The sequence below is a fragment of the Cyprinodon tularosa genome, unplaced genomic scaffold, assembly GCF_016077235.1.
Source record: "Cyprinodon tularosa strain WSP-4 unplaced genomic scaffold, ASM1607723v1 ctg197, whole genome shotgun sequence".
Classification (NCBI taxonomy): Eukaryota; Metazoa; Chordata; class Actinopteri; order Cyprinodontiformes; family Cyprinodontidae; genus Cyprinodon; species Cyprinodon tularosa.
Genome location: NW_024038720.1, coordinates 1,269,875 through 1,290,718, shown reverse-complemented (window position 1 = coordinate 1,290,718; position 20,844 = coordinate 1,269,875). Strand labels below are relative to the sequence as shown.

At 38.0% G+C, this 20,844-nt stretch overlaps 1 protein-coding gene across 9 annotated transcripts in view; it reads right to left on the bottom strand.

The window, feature by feature from the left end:
• The window catches only part of tjp1a (tight junction protein 1a), a 131,291-nt gene that overhangs the window by 55,566 nt on the left and 54,881 nt on the right, over positions 1 to 20,844 (bottom strand). The window contains exon 1 of one of the 9 annotated variants that reach the window (XM_038283816.1): positions 1,907 to 2,394. The exons of the other annotated variants lie outside the window; for them this stretch is intronic. Coding sequence (XP_038139744.1) covers positions 1,907 to 1,930 — 24 coding nt within the window. The 5' untranslated portion in view covers positions 1,931 to 2,394. Of the gene's footprint in view, positions 1 to 1,906; positions 2,395 to 20,844 lie in introns of those variants that run through there. 9 annotated transcript variants of the gene reach the window in all.

Here is a 20,844-nt window from a genome sequence, read left to right as displayed (position 1 = left end):
AGTTTCATCCAAAATACATCACAGCAAAGAAGGAGCAAATAATATACAGAAAAATGAAATAAGATTGGAAGAACACAGTGATCTTTATTCTAGCATGCTGGCATATCATATTCCTTTCTTTCATTTAAGCCTTTTGCCATAAAATTGACCTCGAGAAGACACTAAAAGTTCAAACAATGGCTATGTGCTGTGCATGTACCCATAACATTAAGCTAATCTGAATAACATCTGTAACCATTTATTTTTGTTTCTTGGGTTAGAAAAAAGGTATTTAGTAAAATAAATACTTAAGGCTTTTAGTGTGGGGATACCTTAGATTAGGCTGATAAAGGAGGTGCTTAATTTAGAAATTTATTTTTATTATCATATTCAAAACTATTTCTTATTATAAACTGCTGATGAATGAATTTCAGGGGGGAAAAAACAGTTATTTATAATTGTAAATATGTAATCTTTACTTTTTTTTAAGTTTAAAGGTGTACCGCTGACGACAAATGTTACTTTAGGCCATGAAGTCATCTGTTTATGTCTGAGACGAAATTACAGCACTCGTTAATCCAACAAAAACACAACAGGAAGGGAAAACTTTATTCAAAAAGCTTTAAGATGGTTTAGTCTTTACAGGGGAGTTTACTACTTCTTTCTAATTCATCACAAAAATAATTATATTTTCTTTCATTTAAGTGCCATTTATTGCAGCATAGCATGTTATGTAATTACCAACTGCTCCATTCAAGGAAATAGAAATTCAGAGCATACTTTTGATTTCAAACTGAAAGTGACAGACTGCCGAAAAATAAAGCACAGGCTGCAAAGGAGATTTTCAAAATTAGAAACAAAAAAAGATGTAAAGAGGTGGAGATACTGACTGTTAGAGGTTTGTTACTAGCAGGACCTGTATTGCTATAGTAAGTTTTATATGAAGGTGTGACCCAACCATCATGTACAGTACAGAAACGTCATCGGTTGACTAATGCAGCTGGTTTCGTCTAACTGGATCAACCTGCCAAACCTGAATAGCACCACCACTGTTGGACAAACTCTACACATTCCAGACTTGTCAAAGTGAAAAATGAAGGCATATGAAACAAACATGAAATAAGAGAAAACTAAGTCTTGAGTCTAATTAATCCAGTTAATGAAAGAATTTAAACTTTTAAGGAAAAAAGCCTTTTAAATGTATTTTAGGATGCTGGCTATTTTTAAATGGGGTTAAAATATAGGAATAGAGCAGCCTCCATATGATGAAGCTGTTCTTAAAACCTCACATGACCCTAATTTGAAATCCAATTAAGATTCCTTATTAGAAAGATATTAAGTGTCATATTTTTTCAAGACAAACCCATTTATAGCTATTAGGAAACCTATTGACTCAACACCTATAAAGAAAACAAGACAAGCATGTCAGATATGATTAATACTGGATGTTCAGATTATTTTTAAGTTCTGCTCTATGGTGTATCATTACCTTAAAAGTTATTAAAACAACTTGAATATCAAAATAATGGACAGGCAGAGTTTATTCTTCAGATTTATAACATAACTCCATATTTTGACCAATAACTTTAAAAGGACCAGCTCTAAAACAAGCAGGGTGACTTATTATTAGCCCCAACCAGTAAAGGAAAACAAAATTATATAAACATCTAATGTTTTATTCTGTTAAATCAAACACAGTACAATCATTCAAGAGGTGTCCACTTCAAAATACAGCCAAAGCCCGAAAGACAAACACAAAACACCACCAGCGTTTTCCTTATTCCATTACTCTGAGCAGCAGTAAAAGTTATCAACCAAATGTACACTTTTACTAGGCCCGCCTATACATTATATGATATTTTCTTACATAAGCCAGCAGCATACAGAACAGACTTGTTAGTGGAGTTTCCTCCGGCCAGGTACCCACCTTATTTGAAGCTTTGGAGGACATTTTCCTCTGCTATTCCTCCACAGCAGCAGGTTTAAAGTTGCTCCTGTCGCTTGTCTTTGGTTAACCGCTTGGGTCACAGTGCTGTTTTTTTCTTTTCCCCCCAGCAAAATTTCTCCCAGCAGCTGCCGCCACGACGGGCTGCCTTGTTATTTTATTTTATCCGGGACGACGGGAAACATGTCATGAAAAGCCGTGCGGAAAGTCCAAAGTTCATTATCTTATCTTCGCCGCCTGTGACGCTAACCTTGGTCCAGTCGGGAATGGTATCGTGGATAGAGAAAGTCGGGTTGAAAGGGGGTAAAAAACAGAGCAAAATGAAGATATTCCCTCCTCGTTGTGGCGTTCTGTTGCTAACCTCTGGATGAAAAGTTGGGGGGAGTATTCATCAGTGGGACAGTATGCTGCAATGGCTACGGCAGGCTGAGGAAACCTCTCCCCCTCCTGCTCTCGGATCTGTGAGCAACGGCCGTGTCGTGAACGTGCAGGGCAAAACCATTTCGCATAAGTAGGGGGGCAAAACAAAAAAAGAAACCCTAACGCGCCACCGATTCAGAACCATTCATACTTTATGTAAAATTTCTGATTAAATATAAATCTGCAGTATGCAATGTTTTAATTGAGCGTTTAAAAATAGGTCACTAGTAATAATTTTAAATCACGGCGAGTATCATCTACCCCCTTTCTATTTTCTCAGAATTAAACAGCCTGGGATACAATGAGGAGAAGCGACACCGCTGTCCTGTTGATGCTGAATGCTCACATTCCCTGGGAGACGACGAGGAAACGTTCATCATTACTCAGGGGCTGCTGTGCAGGGGCGCATCAGAGAGATCTTAAACGAGTTCTTAGATGGGGATCCCACTTACAAAGTAGAGATGCTAAAAACAAAATCAAAAGTCATAAAAGATTTGTTAGTGTGTGTTGCGGTCACGTTTATGGGAGGGTGAGAGGGCAAGGCAATGGTTCATACATACCACAGCAAATACTATTCTGCATGAATCACAGCATTTTTGTGTGACTTATTTAATTAATTACACTCCCCAAGATTATATCAATCCGACGTCCCATTTTCAAGTTCTGGAATCAACGCGGCATTATTCCTAAACGCGAGGGCTGTGACATGGACTAGAAACAAGTTGTACCTTTTCAGTCAATTGTAAAACATCACTGCAGTGGGTGCATTTTCGGCCAAAGAGGGCATCACTGATGTTTTTTGGGCATAATATTGAAGAATTAAACAAGTTTATATAAAAATATAGAAATTTGCTGAGTAACATAAAGATACCACCAAATACGTGCAGTTTATCTCCAAACAAATGTGAAATTGTGGTTCAGATACTTAATAAGATAACATCTGATTTGGTAGTCGACTCCTCCTGGTAGTCTGGTGCACAATGGCGAATTTAACCTGTTGTTTTTGGCCTTTGCAGCGCTTCCCTTCTGTCTATATAAATTAAAACATTCATGTGTTCTCTGCAGTTTCACCATTTGCTGCACAGTTTTTCATTTGCGCCTGTCGACCTGAATATTACACCTCTCTGGGTGGCAAGCCATATCATCCATTTTTTTTAAGCCACTTATCCAGTGGCAAAACACAAACACTTGGTTCCTTGTGTGACATTAAAGACCTGAAGCGATCAGACCAAACAATAGGAGATTTGTGAACCTCCTTAAGTATGGCTCATCCTTTGGTGAGAAAATTTAAAGATGACTCTATGATGTGTACAGCATGGGAGTGTCAAGCAATCACGCTATTTAGGAGGGAGACAGGTTTTGCATCCTGTAGTTAAACATGTTTTGGCAAATCTATCCCAGAAAAAAAAAAAAAAGCAAGCCTGAAAACAGTAACAGTAACGGTAAAAACTAGGGTGGAACAATAGCAGTGTGCATTTTTTGCTGCATGAGGGAGGGAAGGTACAGCAGTGGGGCGGGGGGGGAAAATGCGTGGCCACTGTCACTCTTGTGTTTGACTAAAAGAGCTACTTTGTGGTGTTTTAAAGCTTTTTTAAGAATATAAACATAAAATGATGTGAGCAGTAAGCCATGATGGTTTGTTGCATAAGATAAATTGATGTCCTTGACAATGTCCTTTTTTCCGTTTTTTATGAACAATTACAAGAATTGTTTGTACTTTGAAATAGATTTTAAAAACTGAAAGGAATATCACCTGTACTGTGGTTTAAAAGTCAATGCACAATAAACCTCATATGCCATTCTGTTAAGTAATCAGTTCCTAACTACAGGATGAGTCAGTTCAGTCTGCCTTGTTTCCCGGTTCAGTTTCTAGCACATTTCATTTGCATTATAGGGTTGGGTCAACCAGAGCAAAACAAAATGCTAAACTTAAAAAAAAAAATCACTGTAGTTAGAGTAATTGAGAGCATATAAACCCAGACACACCCTGTCTTTTCCAAACAAACCAAGCAATCGCATTTTCCAGATCTCACTCCCCCTAATGATCACTTCCTGTGTTTCTTTCCTCCTCAGCAGTGGAGGAGGGCTTGGTGTCAGCGTAGGTGGTCTTTAAAGAGTTAATTCCCACCAGGCGTAATCCTACAAGACCAAAATACCACGAGTGCGGAGCAGCAAAGATGCCTTGAAGGTGAAAAGTAATAGATGACCTCTGTGAAGGCGGGTTAAAGTGGATCAAGACGGAAAAACTCTAAGCCCCCTTACCTAATCAGGTAAACACACAAAATGAACAGAAAAGCCAATAAAAACTCTTCCATCAGGGTCCACTATCAATTTCCTGAAAAAAAAAGTGTCATTCATAACATATCTGACAGTAAACACATAAAACTGTGAGGATCTACTAAAATAATACATACTAATACAGATGCAAGCCTCTCACTCCGTCTGAAAGTCCTTAGACGCTTCTCAGGATCAAGAAGTGCTGACAGAAGAATGTTAAGCATGGTTAAGGATTTTCACCTTAAAATCTTAAAATAATAACCAAGCAAAAATCTAAAGTCCTGCCTTTTAAAAACGGCAGCAATCACTTTTAAAATAAGAAAGGAAATATCCTTCTTCTGCTGGTCACTACTTTCTCTTCATCCACTTCGGTGAGGGTGGCTAAGATGTTCTTACAGACCGAAATGAGACATTAGTGACACTCTGTCGTGATCAAAGTTATCTCCTCTGCTTTGCATCCCTGCTCTAATCTTTCTCTCTCCCTCCCTCTCTCTTATGTATTTCACAAACACAACCACATATGCAGAGATGGCTCTTCTGGACAACAGGCGGCTTCAAAGCTCAGGTGCTCTCATGGAAGAGCGGGCACATGGAAAACAAAGGCGAACATGCAGCCTCACATTTGGCTGGAACACATCACAAGGTTCACTCAACCCCGCGTCTCCTGCAGCGAAAAGGCTAATGTAGAGTAAAACCGACTTGGAAAAAACAACTAAATCGGCTGACCGTTGATGCACAAAGAAGCGCTCACATGACAGGAAAAATGAAGCTGACCTGACGAGTGAATTGAGAAGTAGGATTGCCGAGCAGATGCTTTTTCCCTGTTTACTTCTGGCCTGTGTTAAGGAGTTCTAGAGAAGATGTGGGACCCCTCCTCTGCCCTGTTGACTCAGGCCTTGCCCTCGTTTCCAGCAGTGACCCTTTTTTTTTCTCTTGCTAATATGAAACTTCTGGCCCCCCAAAAGCAGCCAAAGTTTTTCAGTCCAGATGGCAATGAATCATAATTCAGCTTTAAAACAAATATAAACATAAGAGCTGTTAAAAAGAGCAATATATATCTATTTTATTCTTGCTATACCTATCTTGATACACAATCAAATGTTAAAGAGAAGTAAATTGTATGGTATAAAAAAACGCTGAATGTTTGAAATTGTAAAACATATACCAATCTTAGGTTTACATTTTATCACTGCTGCACTTTAAATGAAAATGTCTTAGAGCTGTACTGAATGTACAAAATGACAATAAAGTCTGCCTGAGTCTCTAAGTCTAAGTAAATAGTATAAACTGGAAGGGAATGTAGTTATGTGACTCAAACTGAGAATTTTCTTCAAGTAGGAGGTCAATCTGATTAATGTTTAGTTTGATCAGGGGTCGTAATCTATTAAAATTTAGAATAATCAACCGGTCCCAGCACGGTCCTGATCTCTAGGTGTTTGAGTTTTTTGTTTTTCTCTGTTTCTCCCCAGTTGTTTTTTTGTTTTTTTTTTAAGGCATTTTATTTTATTCTTGTTCAAGTTTCTGTTTATTGTATTATTTCTATCTACACTTTTTTCAATTCACTCCACTAAATCCTTGTACTCACTGGTCTCAGCTGTTCATCTCCACCTGATTACTCTCATCTATCCTGCTATGTTTTTCACCAGACCTCCCCTTCAAATGAGCTCTCTGGTTCCTATTTTTCTACAACTGATTCTCATTGTAATTTTCCCCCTCTTTTGTCATTTAGAGCCTGTATTTTTCATTCTGTCTGAACCTTGCTCATTTACATAACCTACACATCATAACATGATCAGAATCAGTTCAATAAAGAATGTATCCTTTTCACAGGATAAAAATAGTAAAAAAATTCTACATGATTTTATTCTCCATGGTTTATAAAAATATAACACTAAGACAGAATAAATGGATGTTTAGTGCTGAAAGTTATGGAATGGAAGTTTTACGGAACCTTGAGCCAGTCGAAATTCAGCAAGTAATTCAATAAGCAATTAGCCAGGGATTAAAATCGACCAAGTTTTCCTTGATAAGTTTGTTAAACGAACATCCTGAAACATTTGAGCATCAAAAATCTATCCAAATGTTATTCAAGTGGGGACAGATGAACATGTAGATGTGTTCATTGTTCCAGGAAGTGAAGTTTTTCAAGAGAATACATTTAATTTTAATTTTAATAAAATAATTTTTCCAAATTAAATAAAATGTGATCATAGTAACATTGTAAGTTGATTTTGTAGCAAGAATAAGACAAGACTCCACTGAAGTAAGATTAACAGACATATCCGAGTTGGGTATATTAAATATATATAAAACAGCAACAACAACTGAGTTGAGTGATTTCATTTTAAATCTGAAACATTATGATTATTACAGAATATTATAAAGTTTAAATATATTTAAAACCCAAGATTGTCATGATGTATCTTTGAAAATAAATCCAACAACAGAAAGGAGACCGTCATTTTATTTCTATCTTGCCTCAAACAAACATGTCCAACAGAACTACATAAAAACTCTTCATAAGAAAGCCTCTCAGGAGGTTTTCTACAACATGTTACATTTTTTCCACTCATTTCAACCATCTATTGAACATGTCAGCGCAGCAAAGATAAAAAAAAAACTGTATCTACTTAATATATTATCAGAGATAAATAGCCTGAGCTAAAAGTAGAACAGCTGAGCTGAAATCTCTGCCATTCATTTTCTTAAATTCACCGCACTGCACAAGAAAAGTAAGCTCGTGTGAGAAGAGTCTGAAGTGCTGTTATTTTGAGCGACACTTAGCTCCACATAGTTCTTGTGATAAAGAGGAGGAGGAAAAAAAAAAAGCTTTGGCTGTACTAAATTTACCACGGTGGGTCAGTCACGGATAGAAGTCAACCAGGCTGCCTTAAATCTTCTAAAGATTTACTCTGGAATGAAAAAAAAAAATCTTAAGCATCTTATGTTTTATGTTCTGCCCAAAAGACAAGTGATACTGAGCCCTTTAAAGCTGGAAAGAAGAAACTGCTGCAGTGAACCTGGCTGAACTTTTCTCTACCTATTAGTGATACAAAAAAAAAAAATACAAAAAAAATGTTGCAGTCCATCATACAAGATCGTTTCAAAAAGATTAAATTCAGGTTATATTTCTTCTTTGAAATCACCAAAAAAAAAAAAATGCTTACAGTAGATATGTGTTTGTGTATTGAGGCTAGTACCATTTAACCTTGAACCTGTTATGGTGTGCTTTGTTATCCTGGTAAATCTAATTTAACAAGTTTGACCGACATATTCTCCAAAATAAATGTATTAAACTTTTTCTGTTGGTATACTCTTGCATTATTCATGGCCACTGTGGCCACTTCTCCAACCATAACAATTGCAAAAACACTGTTCTTGGCATCATTCTGCATATATATATTTATATATACACACCATCAAAACATTTAGTCACTGAAACATTTATAAGAAGTACCTGAAAAAATGACTTAATGCAACATACATAATAAAGAACTGCTAAAAATGGTAAAAGAAGGAAAGTTAAACTATCGTTGATGCAAGTTGCATTTTAATTCAATGTGAGCTTTGCTTCCATCTTGTTGCACAGACTTTCTAATTAATAATAATGATTTTCCAGTTTAAGTCGAAAGTTGGACATTTTGAATTCCAAGGATAAATGAAACATGATATACAGTTGTGCTTGAAAGTTTACATACCCTCCCATTAAAAAACACGATTAATTCACATTACTAATTCGAATAACATAGAACTGAAAAAAGTAATGGTAAATAAAAATTTACTGAATGATAATTTAGTAAAATTAAATATTGACTTTAAATTTTTGTTTAAAAAATAATAATAATAATAATAATAATAATAATAATACCGGTAATAATAATAATAAAAGACAAATTAAAGAACCTTGCTCATGATATGAAAAGTGAACCAACATAGGTGCAGAAGTTTGACTGAACCTTTCCTGAATATTAAAACTTTTGGCAATTTGAACTTATTTTACTGTTTTCTAGCTGTTTTTTTCTGTCTTTAGTAGAAGAGTACGGAAACTTTCAAACACAACTGTAAGTGTAAAGGAAAGCATAGGCCAATGCAACATTCTGTGCTGCAGGTTGCCAAGCCTGCACTGAAAACAAGGCTGTAAAAAAGGTTGAAAATACACAGAATCTCAAGGTAAAATCCAAAAACACACAGCTCTCTGTGCTGTGTGTGGGTGTGTGTGTGTATGAGGGAGAGCGAATGAGGGAGAGGTTTGGCAGTAAATACCTCATGAACAACAATTCAACCTTTTCCCTCCTTTGTTCCAGCAGCGTTCAAAGAAATTGTAACTTAAGTAGCATGCAGTTGCCATCCTGTTGCTATTTATTTTTTTAAAAAAGGAATTACAATATATCTTAGTCGTGCCAACAAAGTACACAGTGTTTTTGCTGGCATGACATCAAACTTTCTGGTTTTTGTATCTGTGCATCTTTTATTTCAAATGCTTCTAAATGCGTAGCATGTAAATGTTGTGCCAGTGTGAACAAACACAAATCGAAAAAAAAATCTTTAATGGCATAACATTAGTATGTAAGTTTGGGGAATTTTGGAGTCAAAGAGGGAAAAAAATGTCTCAGAAATGTGTTAAATCTGTTGCCTCAGTGCCAGGCAGCAATAACATGAGATTGTATGTTAGTGCTCTCCACTCAGACCAAGGTGCAATAGCATGACCGGTCCATGCCTGGCCTGCTGACACATTATGGGGTGTTTATAACTTGCTGGCGTAGTTGCATATGCAGAGGACTCAGCAATATGGGGAAATATCGAGAATAAGTATTGATATGAGTTAGGTGCTAAGTATGCACAGATGGATAGCATTTTGTTCCACACATCTTTAAATGAAACTAAAAAGAATGTGAAACATATGTAACCAGTCAGTCACCAGCCTCACAGAAACATGCTGCCTACTTCAGTCTCACATGTCACCATAGTGAGACTGAAGAGGGCCGCAATGAAGGTCCAGCAGCTATTTGGCTCAAGTAACTGTATAAGTTTAGACTACAACAAAAGTGCAGAAACAGAATCAACACTCTGCAAATTATCTCACGATTATCTTTAAATCACTTCTGTATCCCATATCATAATCAAGAGAAAGAGAAGTCTGCCATTAGTTGGGAAACAGTGAGCGCAGTGTTACAGCTGCTGGTTTCAGACATGAGGCTGATTTAATCTGAATCAGATAATCTAAACGGATTCAAGTACTTCTCTGCACAGTCCAAACCAAACACGTTTCCTTTTTTTTTTTTACATTTACCACTTAGTACAGGCTGGAGCCTGCAACAGATATCATCAGTAACTAAAAACTTAGCTGAAAACCATGTTTAGATGTAAAATTGTCCGGACCACAAATATCACTAATGCACACTTTACTCTGCAGCAGTGAAGCACAGCAGCTAGTTTAGTAACTGTTGCACTTGGCAATCAAAACCCAAAGTACCTTTGCTTTTATTGGCGTAACTGTAAAAAAGATTGCTCTTTTGATCCTTCACTAATAAAAATCAGTGGCCTGTTTAAAGTACACCGCAAGCTTTTAACTTTTTCACTTAAAGATCTGAATATTTCCTAAAGGAGAAAAAAACAACTCACTATTGATTAGTTAAAACTGTTTTGAATAGCATCAAACAAAAAAAATAAACTTTCACACACTTAAAGAATTTGGTCAAACATTTCCTTTTTCCACCCATCAAAGGTAACTTAACCTTTTTACAAGCTTTCTAATTCTCAGACTTTGATTTCCTTTCATCATTAATATAAAAACAATATTTTTAAGCTTTTCCTTGCTGTTGACTTGATATTATTAGAATCAGAATCAGAAATACTTTAATAATCCCAAAGGGAAATTACTTAATTTCATTACCTAATTCTTATATCTTTTTCTTGTGATAATTTTTTTGCAGTCTTTTTTTTTTCAGCACTAAAGCAGATGTTCAATATGCCAATGAGTGGTCCAACATTCGTGTTAGAAGTCAAGTGTGGTGTGAATCCCCAGTTTAGTGGTCCAGACATGATCTACACAACAGCTGCAGCTCAAGTTACTGTGTTGACAGCAGGCAGCAGGCATTGAAATGCAGTTTGGCACATATTTAAAGAGCCATGTAATTGATTTTTAAGCTAGAGCAAAGTTTTAAAGGTCTAATACACAAAGTAACTGCTGGTTAAGGCTGTCACTCAATGGGAAAACAATAATTTTCTATTAAGAGTTTAAGGATTGTTTGGCTGATGCTCAACAGCGCAGTCACATATTTGAGCCTTAAACTTAACACTGACGCTGGGTTGTGGCAACTATTACAAAACAGTGTACTTCTCTTCAAAAAATCTTTAACGGAAAAACATTTCCTTTTTTTTCTGCACATCAGCATCATTGTACATATTTCTTGATATTTAGATAGACAGAAAGCAAAGCAACAATTTGTAAACGTTTTTTGGAAAAAAAAACACAAAACTTTTTTGTCAGCAGAACCAATGAAATCACAATTACATCAAGTCCCAGAGGAAGCATTTTTTGGTATCATTGCAGAGACGTGATTTGATTAACAAAGATGGGTTCCTTCTTAAATACATTTACATTAACTTTTCCTGGGTCCATCTAAACAAAAGAAATCCTCAACAGCCTCTCTATGTGAGCTAAAGCACTGTTTCTAATGTAAACAGCAATGGCATCAGCCCTGTTATCAGCCTTTGTCTGCATGGGTAAGCAAGGTTCCTACAAAACACACACAATGACACTCATTGACTCTCTGTATAACCGTAGGAAGATCCTTGGTTACTATTCTCATTTAAGAGCTTTAAAAGAAACTTTGTAGAACTAACCCTTAAAAGTCGGGGTTTGTTCATTATTAAAAAAAAAAAAATATGAATATGAAGTAAACAGTCTACCGTAATAAGAGCCATTTCAACCACATTACAGTTTAAAGGGTTTAACATTGTATTTTAGTGTGTAGAGCTGGTGATAAGATAAAAACTATGAGGAAAAAATAAATAGGAGAAAGTAAACAAAGTAGAAATTAAGACCAGGATGTGTGAGAAAAGGGGCCAACTAAGAAGAGGAAACAAGGAGAGCAATTTAATGACATAGTTAACACAAAGATGTCAGCAAAGACAATAGACATTGTTAGATAAGATGAAAGTAGAACTGGACTTAGCCAACCCACAGTACGCTGCTCCCCATGTGCAGTGAACTGGGCATCAGGCCTGATAAAAGGACGCCCCCCCCATGAGTAGAGTCATACTCCATGACTCTTCTCATGGTACTGCCTGTTACTGTTACATTCCAACAGTATGAAGCTGAAGCACACAGTGCAAAGAACTGGGAACAGCAGGAACTTTAAGAATAACAGGTCAAGAGAGGCTGAATAGAACAAACTGAGAGACAACTATGTGAAGCAGGCAACTGTGGTTCTGCAAACTAAACTGTTTGACTTCAAAGACAAAACAAGTGTAAAAAGTGTGCAGAAAACCTGATTTAATGGTTCACTGATAATAAGATAGAGGGACCGTGAAGAGTATAAAGATTTATCAGAGATATTATCAGAATACAGCTTAATGAGGGGAAAACCACCTAATTCTGCTTTATCTTTAAGAGACTCTTTGCAAATCGAAAAGTGACACAGATGACTATGTCTTCTTCTCAACAGCTGATGGTTGTCAGGTTGTGTGTAGGTTTTAGGGGACCCAAACGCAGAGACGGAAGCTGAAGTGGTTTCTTTCAGATTTAAAGGGAAAAAAAAAAACGTAAAAAACAAAATTCAAAGGCCAGAACTCATCGCTCCAAAGTGACTGCGGCAAGTTAGGCCTATATAATCTATAAAAATATACTTTTTATGAAGTTATCAATCTAAACAAACCTCATCATCTCTTGACAAAATAGTTGATGCAAACGTTGTGAAAATTTTGTACCATGACTGTCAGGGTTCCCGTGTGTTCGTTTGTGAGTGATGGATCTTTTTTTCCTGAGAGGATCTTGGTGGAGTACCTGGGCTGCCTACACAGGTGGAGCTTGTCAGCTTCATCAGAGTGCTGGGATTAAAAGTGCAGCAGAGCGTTCAGTAAGTGCTCGATGATTTACATTTACCGGTAGTCTTTCTGACCATCTCTTGTTAAACCCTTTCTAGTAGTTTGATTATCTCCTGTGAACTTATCTCCTGTGAAGTAGCTCAATCCCTGTGCTTGTTGTCTCTAGGTTTTTCTCTTGCTTGGTTTCAAGAAGATTCACTTCACAGACTCACCTCCTGTGGATTTACCAGCAGGTTAACTACCTGCCCGCTCCACCAACATTCATTTCCAACTCGGCTCCATCAGACTCCTGGAACTCTGTATTTCCAACCATCTTGCATTATCAGAGGTATACAGTCAACCTCCCCACACGGGACCAAGGCCATCTTCCCTCCACTGTCCGCCCCGAGTATTCTGAAGTAAGTTCTGTTTTTTCAATTCCCTATCAAAGGAACCTCCTCACACTCCTGAAGGAGCAAGAACTGTGTGTTTCTCAGTGTTTTGTCACTAAATCAAATTTTCCCCAAATTTAAACTTAGTTCTGCATATGGGTCAGAAGATTAAATCCAAACATGACTATGCAGCCTTTGTATAGTCGGAGGGGGAGAAATGGTCAGTTCATTTCGCTACAGTCTAAACATTAGAAGCTGCTGAAAATTACACACTGTAGCTTTAAATGTAGGGTTAAAATTAGTCCTAAAAAACACAAAAGCATTATTTCATCCAGCATCCTATAAACGGTTGACAAAGGCAGGTTGTGGTGAACTAGTGCTGTAGTATGGAGGATATTTACATGAAGCATTTTGGACCATTTGATAACGCCTGTGCACCATTAAAGCAGCCCTGTCCACTTTAGCATTGTTGCCAACCATATCCATCTCTTCATAGCCATAGTCTATCCATACTCTAGATCACAAAGCCCAAATAAACACAAACTGATTTCTTAACCAGACACAAAGTTCATTGTACCCAAACAGCCTCTGCTGTCATCTGACATGCAATTTATGAAAGAGGGGAGATTCTCAGACTTGGATTTAGACAACTTTTATTGTCATTTTGTATACACAGACTGCATATAAAACAAAATTTTATTTTGTACAGCTTTCATAACATTTCCATTTCTTAAAGTGCATCAGTGCAACGGTGTGGGAGAACAGAAAACATGGTGCAAAAAAAAACAATGATATGGAAGTTCAGAGCATTAAATATATATGGTGCAAAAGATGTAGTGTTTTGTTTTGGAGTTATCAGTGTGATGCAGAGTCTGTGACATTATTTGGAGTTTTCTCAACAGTTCAGCTGTCTGATTGCGGTGGGGAAGAAGCTGTTTTGGAATCTGCATCGAATGCTGCGAAGCCTCTTCCCAGAGGGCAGCAGGGAGAACAGTCCATGGAGGGGCTGTGAGGGGCCATTGATAATGTTATGGGCTCAGGACATGCAGTGTTGGGATGAAATGTGATGTTTGAAACTGCATGATGCTATAATTTCAATATGGACCACAATCTCTCATGAAAGCATCTCACACCTTGCTCAATGTATGCTAGAAAAGAGCTAGGTTAGCTCTAAAAGAAAAAAAATTGTATCCTGTCACAACCACTAAGTTGGTGATTATTGTGATTTATTGTATTTCCTTCCAGATGTGTAGTTTCTTTTCACTTCATATAAATTGGATCCGGTAAATCCAGATATTATTCTAATCTGATAACATCAGTATTGTAGAGACAAGTGCTCTTTAAAAAAGATATCACTTAATAACTGTTTTTCTGTTGATTTCTGCATTCAATTTTAGAACAGCTTTTTTGCCTACAAATTTCAAGCTGAAGGATGAATCCTTTCAGGTTTTAATATTAAATCCATTCCGAACTCAGTTTTATAACATTCTGCCTTGTTCAGTGGATGCAAACTAATCAATGAATCTTTTTGGAACAAACACTGTTTTCTGTTGTTGGTTAAGGACTCATAATATTCATTGCATTTGATTTGGCTCAGTAACACACGGCTAGTGGAAACATAATATCTACTACTGGTTGTGCAGGATGGTGCCATCTTTATTTAAATCCAGTAAGCAACATGAGTCAGTGTATCTATTTTTATCTTTTATCCTGAGTTTATTTTAATTGTCCATTTTTTTTTTTAAAAGTTCATTGAATTGGCCCTCTTCCTTCCAGTAAAACTACCTTTACTCTCAGAAGACAGCTGTGTATGCTTCTTCAATAAAAAAGAACCTAACAGAAGGTGATGATTTTAAGGAAGCAGAGCATCGGCTTGCTGGACACGCAGCAGCCGTGGGGGCTGCCTCAAGCCTGGTGGTGATGAGATGCGATAGGACCCGACCCTGCAGAAACCCCAGCCTGTGCGTTAGCTGACTAATCCTCTAGCTGTGCAGTGCCAGGATCCAGACTCATCAGCTTTGGTGTTCTCTTGTCAGACTCATTTTTATAATGTCCCAGTGGTCAATTCGAACAACTAATGCCCAACACAACAGGCCCTAATGCCAAGTGATTATGGAGTGCTGTTTTAGCACATTTGTTGCCTGAAAAGAAAGGGAGAGCCACCAGGCAGTGGAGTGGCTCCGTGCTCAAAGGATGAGCCTGATGAGGTCAGCACAAAGGGAGCGGGCCTAAAAGCCAGCCTGAGCCACTGCTGGTTTGGTGGGCGCAGTGGGGCCTGAGCTGGGTCAGAACTGCGCTGGCAGTGGAGCAGAAATGCAGTGCACCATACAGTTCTAGTGAGATCCAATAAAGTTTTGAGTAAATTAGAATCCGCTCGGTATGTCCAATGGAGATTTATTCAGTCAGACAGAGAGAGAAAACACCCCAAAAAACCTCAGGTCAAGGTAAAACCAGCAAAATTCTATTTAGACAATTCAGAATGTAAAGGAAAGCTTTGTGTATACACCTTTAAGCTTTCTCTTCCAAATCTATGTTATGTACATAATGAAAATGATCTCTTTATCCTGACGGAAAACGGTCCTAAGTAGATAAACTACTTGGGAAAACATTCGTTTTGACATGTAACAGGCAGGTACTATTAGGGTTTAACAGACATCATCAATAAGAATAATCCTAACAAGAATATAACTACAGATTGATGTAAAACTCAAGACAAATTAATATTTAAGTTTCCATCATAATAATAAAAGGTCCTCCGATTTCTTAAGCTGAAACAAACTTTAGAATTTTGAAAGAAATGATTGTCCTTGATCCACCAAATACTGATTACATATCAAGCATTCCCTCTCTGGATAGCCTGATCTTAACATCACATGATAAACCTAAAAGTTTACTGATTTTTAAATGTTAGTGCATTAATTCTTTCTTACTTAAAACTGTGCAAATATGAACTAATCCTACATAATACTTGTATCCATTAACCAAGTAAGAAAAAAAGTAAGAATGGTGCTGAGGTATTTTCTATTATCTATGTATTTACTTTTCAAACCGTAATACAGTAGTAGCCATTCAAAATTTCCCCACTTTCCTTGATGGGCTCTTGGCTGGTCTTTGGCTGGTCCCCTACAATTCCTTTTTAAACATCAATCTTTGTAGTAAAATATTCTTTCTGTCATGATTTGTGGATATTAAGATCTAAACAGAAGCATTATCTCCTGGTCAGACCCTGTTATTCAGTGAAAGGGTGGAGTTGGAGTAAAAAAAAATGTGCACGCCAAGGAGAAGGCCAGTAGCTGGAAGTTGGCTGCCATTGTGGCATTTGACTGGGAAGGGCCATTCTGTAATACTTGCCTGTTACATGTTAAGGCTAATGGTTTCCCAAGCAGTTTATCTAATTAGGACAGTTATTCTATCAGGATAGAAAGTTATCATCTTCATTATGTACATAACAAAGATTTGAGAATGAATGGGACCACAGCCAGAGTGGATTATTCTTAACAGTGGGCTCTCTGTCACTTTGTATTTTGAATGTCCTTAATCTAGAATACTGCATAATATCTTTATATGGCTGTAGCCAGTGAAGTCTCCTCATTTACAGATTTGTATGATGTAATGATGGGACATGTGAGGATGTGGCAGGGGGCAACTCTGGGGATGTATAAAATGCTTCTTTAACTGTTATTTTGAGCCAACTTTCTGAAGAAGTGAGCCTGGTGGTAAGCACTGAAATCTGTAACCTGAACCATTTCTCTCGTCTGAGTAAAATCACAATTTCTGTAAATACTGTTGTCATTTCTCAGAGTTATTTAATACATATACATTATGAAGTGTTATTCTAATAGTTTATTCCGAATGATCTCTTCTCAGGATTTAATCCAGGAGAGCAAGCTTAAAGATTTAAACATAGAGCTTTCCTTTACAAAATGGTGTTTCCACCCTGACCTGCAAGTGGCATTACTCATGAAGAGCCACTGATGGACTGATGCCACAGCTGCAGCCACACAAACCGAGGTGAGAGATTTCCCCATCCATTTTCCGTCACTCTTATCCCAAGTGGGGTCGCAAAGGGTGCTGGGGTGTCCATCTCCCGTTGTCAAAAGCCGTGAGGCAGGGTACACCCTTGACAGGTCGCCAGTCTATCGCAGGGCAACACAGAGACAAACAGGACAAACTATGCACACGCACACATACACACACACCTAAGGAGAATTTGGAGAGGCCGATTAACCTATCAGTCTTGTTTTTTGACTGTGGGAGGAAGCCAGAGTATCCAGAGAGAACCCACACATGCAAACTCCATGCAGAAAGACCCCAGGCTGGAATTTCAACCCAACACCTTCTTTCTGCAAGGCAGCAGTGCTACCCACTGTGCCACTGAGCAGCATGAGAGGTTGGTTTTTAACAAATATCTCCAGTGCTTTTTGAGGGGTGGTTCTCCAGATTTTGGAGATTTTCATATTTTTCTCAGTTTTTTTTTTTTTTTTTTTTTTTTGGCAACCGGAAAACAAGCCAAAATTATGCCACAAAAATTGAGTTTCTGAGCAACGCATCTAATCAGGGAAATTTTGAAATTCTGAGAAAGTATGCAAACAACTAAGTTTTGTTTTAATTAAGAGACTAATACCTGCTGATATCCTAAACTTTTTTTTCTTTTACAAAAGCGCTGGCAAACCAGCAGGTGTTGCTTTCCGTATTTCAGATTAATTTTAATGTAAGTAGTGTAGATCTTGTAATGTGCAAAATAAACCTGCACCGTGTGTGTGTGCATGGTGTTGTTGGCGTGTGTTTGTTCCCCCTTTTGCTTCAGCACCAGCAGACAGAACAGACTACAGTGTAGAGATGTTTTCCTACAGCTTTCATATCACCTGGGGCTCCCCCTCATTCAAACTAGTGCCACTTACTTGACCATGTGGCACATAGTAAACAACATGGACACAACTCTTTAGTAGGAGAAACTCAGAATGCATCACTCTTATATGGAGGATCAACATATCCTATCAAACAAAGTTCCATAATTTCCATAAATGTTGCACATTTTAATTAGATGAAACCATTGCATATACTTAAAAGCCTAGTTTCGTTGCTGCAGAGAATGAGTATGAGAAGCAACATTCTGCAAACCACAGCTCTGAGGCTGTGATCAGTCATGCCGTCATGCTGTTAGTCATGGTGTATCATGCAGAGCAGCTAAACCCGGAGGAAGGTCAGACTGTGTGACACATCAGGACACCAAAGAGTACCTGAATCACAGTTTTTAACCGCTGGTTCAAAGAAATTTGCAAAAGCGTATAAAATCACCTACATGAAACTACATCATACAGTAAATTATTTAGTTATATATACTGATTCGCTCTTCTAGATGCTTTTCAATTAGCTATCATTAAATTCTGTCTCTACCATCTGAAACTGAAGCTTTTTAAACCCAATATATATCTAGAATCCACTAGTGTCCAATTTGAGCCTGTTGGTATTGTAACTTCAGCTTCCTGTTCATAGCTGACAGAAAATGGCCCCATTGTTGTTGGTTAGGATGGTATTCTTATACCTGAGTTGATTTCAAGCCAATTTAACCTAATTTTTTTCAGAAAAATTATTTAATTTCATTTGACACTTGACCAATCTCTGCAAAACTGAGAGATGGTTCCACACAAAAACAGCACAAGCATAAGGAAGGACGATAATAATATAAAAAACTAAAATTCCTTTATTAAAACCTTGCATTGTAGATGTTTTAAGTAAGTTTCACAAGACAATTCCCACTGCCAGTGAGAAAAAAAAACTGGCTTTTACATATGATCCTAATTTGTAAATTGTGAAAATCTGAGTAGAAAACATTCAATTACTCAAATACTAAACAGTGAATAATATCTGAGTTATAACAAAATATAGTGATGCATCGCATGCATTTTTGAAGATGAAAACATTGCAAGAAATCCAATAAACCGTAAAAAGAGAACAAAGAAGCTTGTTTGATCTCAGGCCCCGTCCACACGAAGACGAACCCTGGCCTAAACGCACAAATTTTTCACCAAACCAGCCTCTCATCCACACGAAGCCGGCGTTTCGGGGGTCTGTAAACGATCTTTTTTTTTATTCAGCCTTCAGATTGGGAAGATTTCGAAACGCCGCTTTCGCGTTTCCATCTTTACGCTCTAACCGCATTTTTTTTTTTACAAGCATGCGTCATAGCGTCGCCTCTAAACACGCATGCGCGACCAGTATCACAACAACAATGGCGCCGTTGCTGCTAATGCTAATCACCCTGCTGTCGGGCTTACAACAGAATCTTCTTCTTCTGGAATATCTCCAGGAAGAACAGAGCAATATCGACGACATAGTTCAGTACCTGAATTTCACTGAACCACGAAAATGGACCCGCAGTGCAACCATGTATAAATATTAGTGCGCATGCCCAACATTTCGTCGCTTATTTTTGCTTTGGCACCACAGTGCCAATTACAGGCCTGGCATACATTTTGCAGCGTTTTCATGCATTCGTGTGGACGCTCACATTTATTTTACGTCTCCGTCTTTACGGCAAACGTTTTGGAAAATATCAGCGTTTCGTGTTCGTTTTGACTTCGTGTGGACGGGGCCTCAGTTTTGTTACTTCTTAAGCCTCCATGTTGTCAGTGGTCAGAAATCAGATTTCAAAGTGGATCCATAAACCGTCTCCAAGTGTTTACAGTCAGTACTGTCGGTGTTTGTTTTGTTCCAGTTTTATCTCACCAATCGGGAATTAATTTGTCTTCTCTGTCACTGGATTCATTAGTGCTGAAAACTGTTTTAATTTACTGCCATTATTTAGGCCAGCTACACAGGCACAGTGTCAGAACGGTAATGCAAATCAGCCTGCACACAAAGACAGACATCAACACAATTAAAATCAGGCTGCTCAACTCAAACCGAGGAGACAGAAAGCAAATGATATGCAATTAAAGGAATTTCTTTCCCACATTATCTTCATAAAGACAAAATAAGACCAAAGGCAAGGTATGAGCTCATTTAAATGCTACCCTTCTTAATCTTAGCTTTTTATTTACACAGTTCAGTGGGTTCTTACTTTACTTCACCAAATATATACGCATTTTTCTTCATATTTTACTTCAGCTACAGGAACCCAGAGGGCTGATTTCCTGGCCTTTCAGTCTTGTCACATGCACTTTGAGTGTGTTAGTTGGTGCTGTTTCAACGTGAACCTCAGGAGCGCTGTATGGAGTGCGAACAGCACCAACCTGGTTTGACATATGTGCAAGGCGTGACATGATCTACACGACACTGCCGCTGATAGGAGAGAAAATATTGATCTAAAGAGCTTCATCTCTAAATTTAGATTCCCATGGGTTCTGGCTATAGTGAGGCATGCACCTCTGCAGTAACATGAGCCCATCAGCAGAGCTGTGTGGTGATCAAAGCTTCAGTGATGGATACCACGACAACTTCCAGCAGTCCCGCCTGAAGTTGACCCTAACAACGGTGGGGGGTCCTATAGACTGACCTCATGCTCTCTTCCTCCCTCCATCTTCTCTCACTGTAATAACAGAGACATTCCAGAGCTTGGTCTCAGCCTCACCACAGGCCTCTCCCTTAATTCCAGTGAAGTGGGTGGAATGCAGGACTAGAGAGCCGGGCAGCCAGAGGCGAACAGACGAGAGGAAATGAACATTAATAAACTCAGGTCTGTTATGGCTAGAAGCACCTGGCCGGACCCAGCATAGAGGAGAGAAACCATGAAAACACTGACCAAACAAAGTGCAAATCTGGAGCAAGCCAGTGCAGAATGTAGAAATGACTGGATTAACC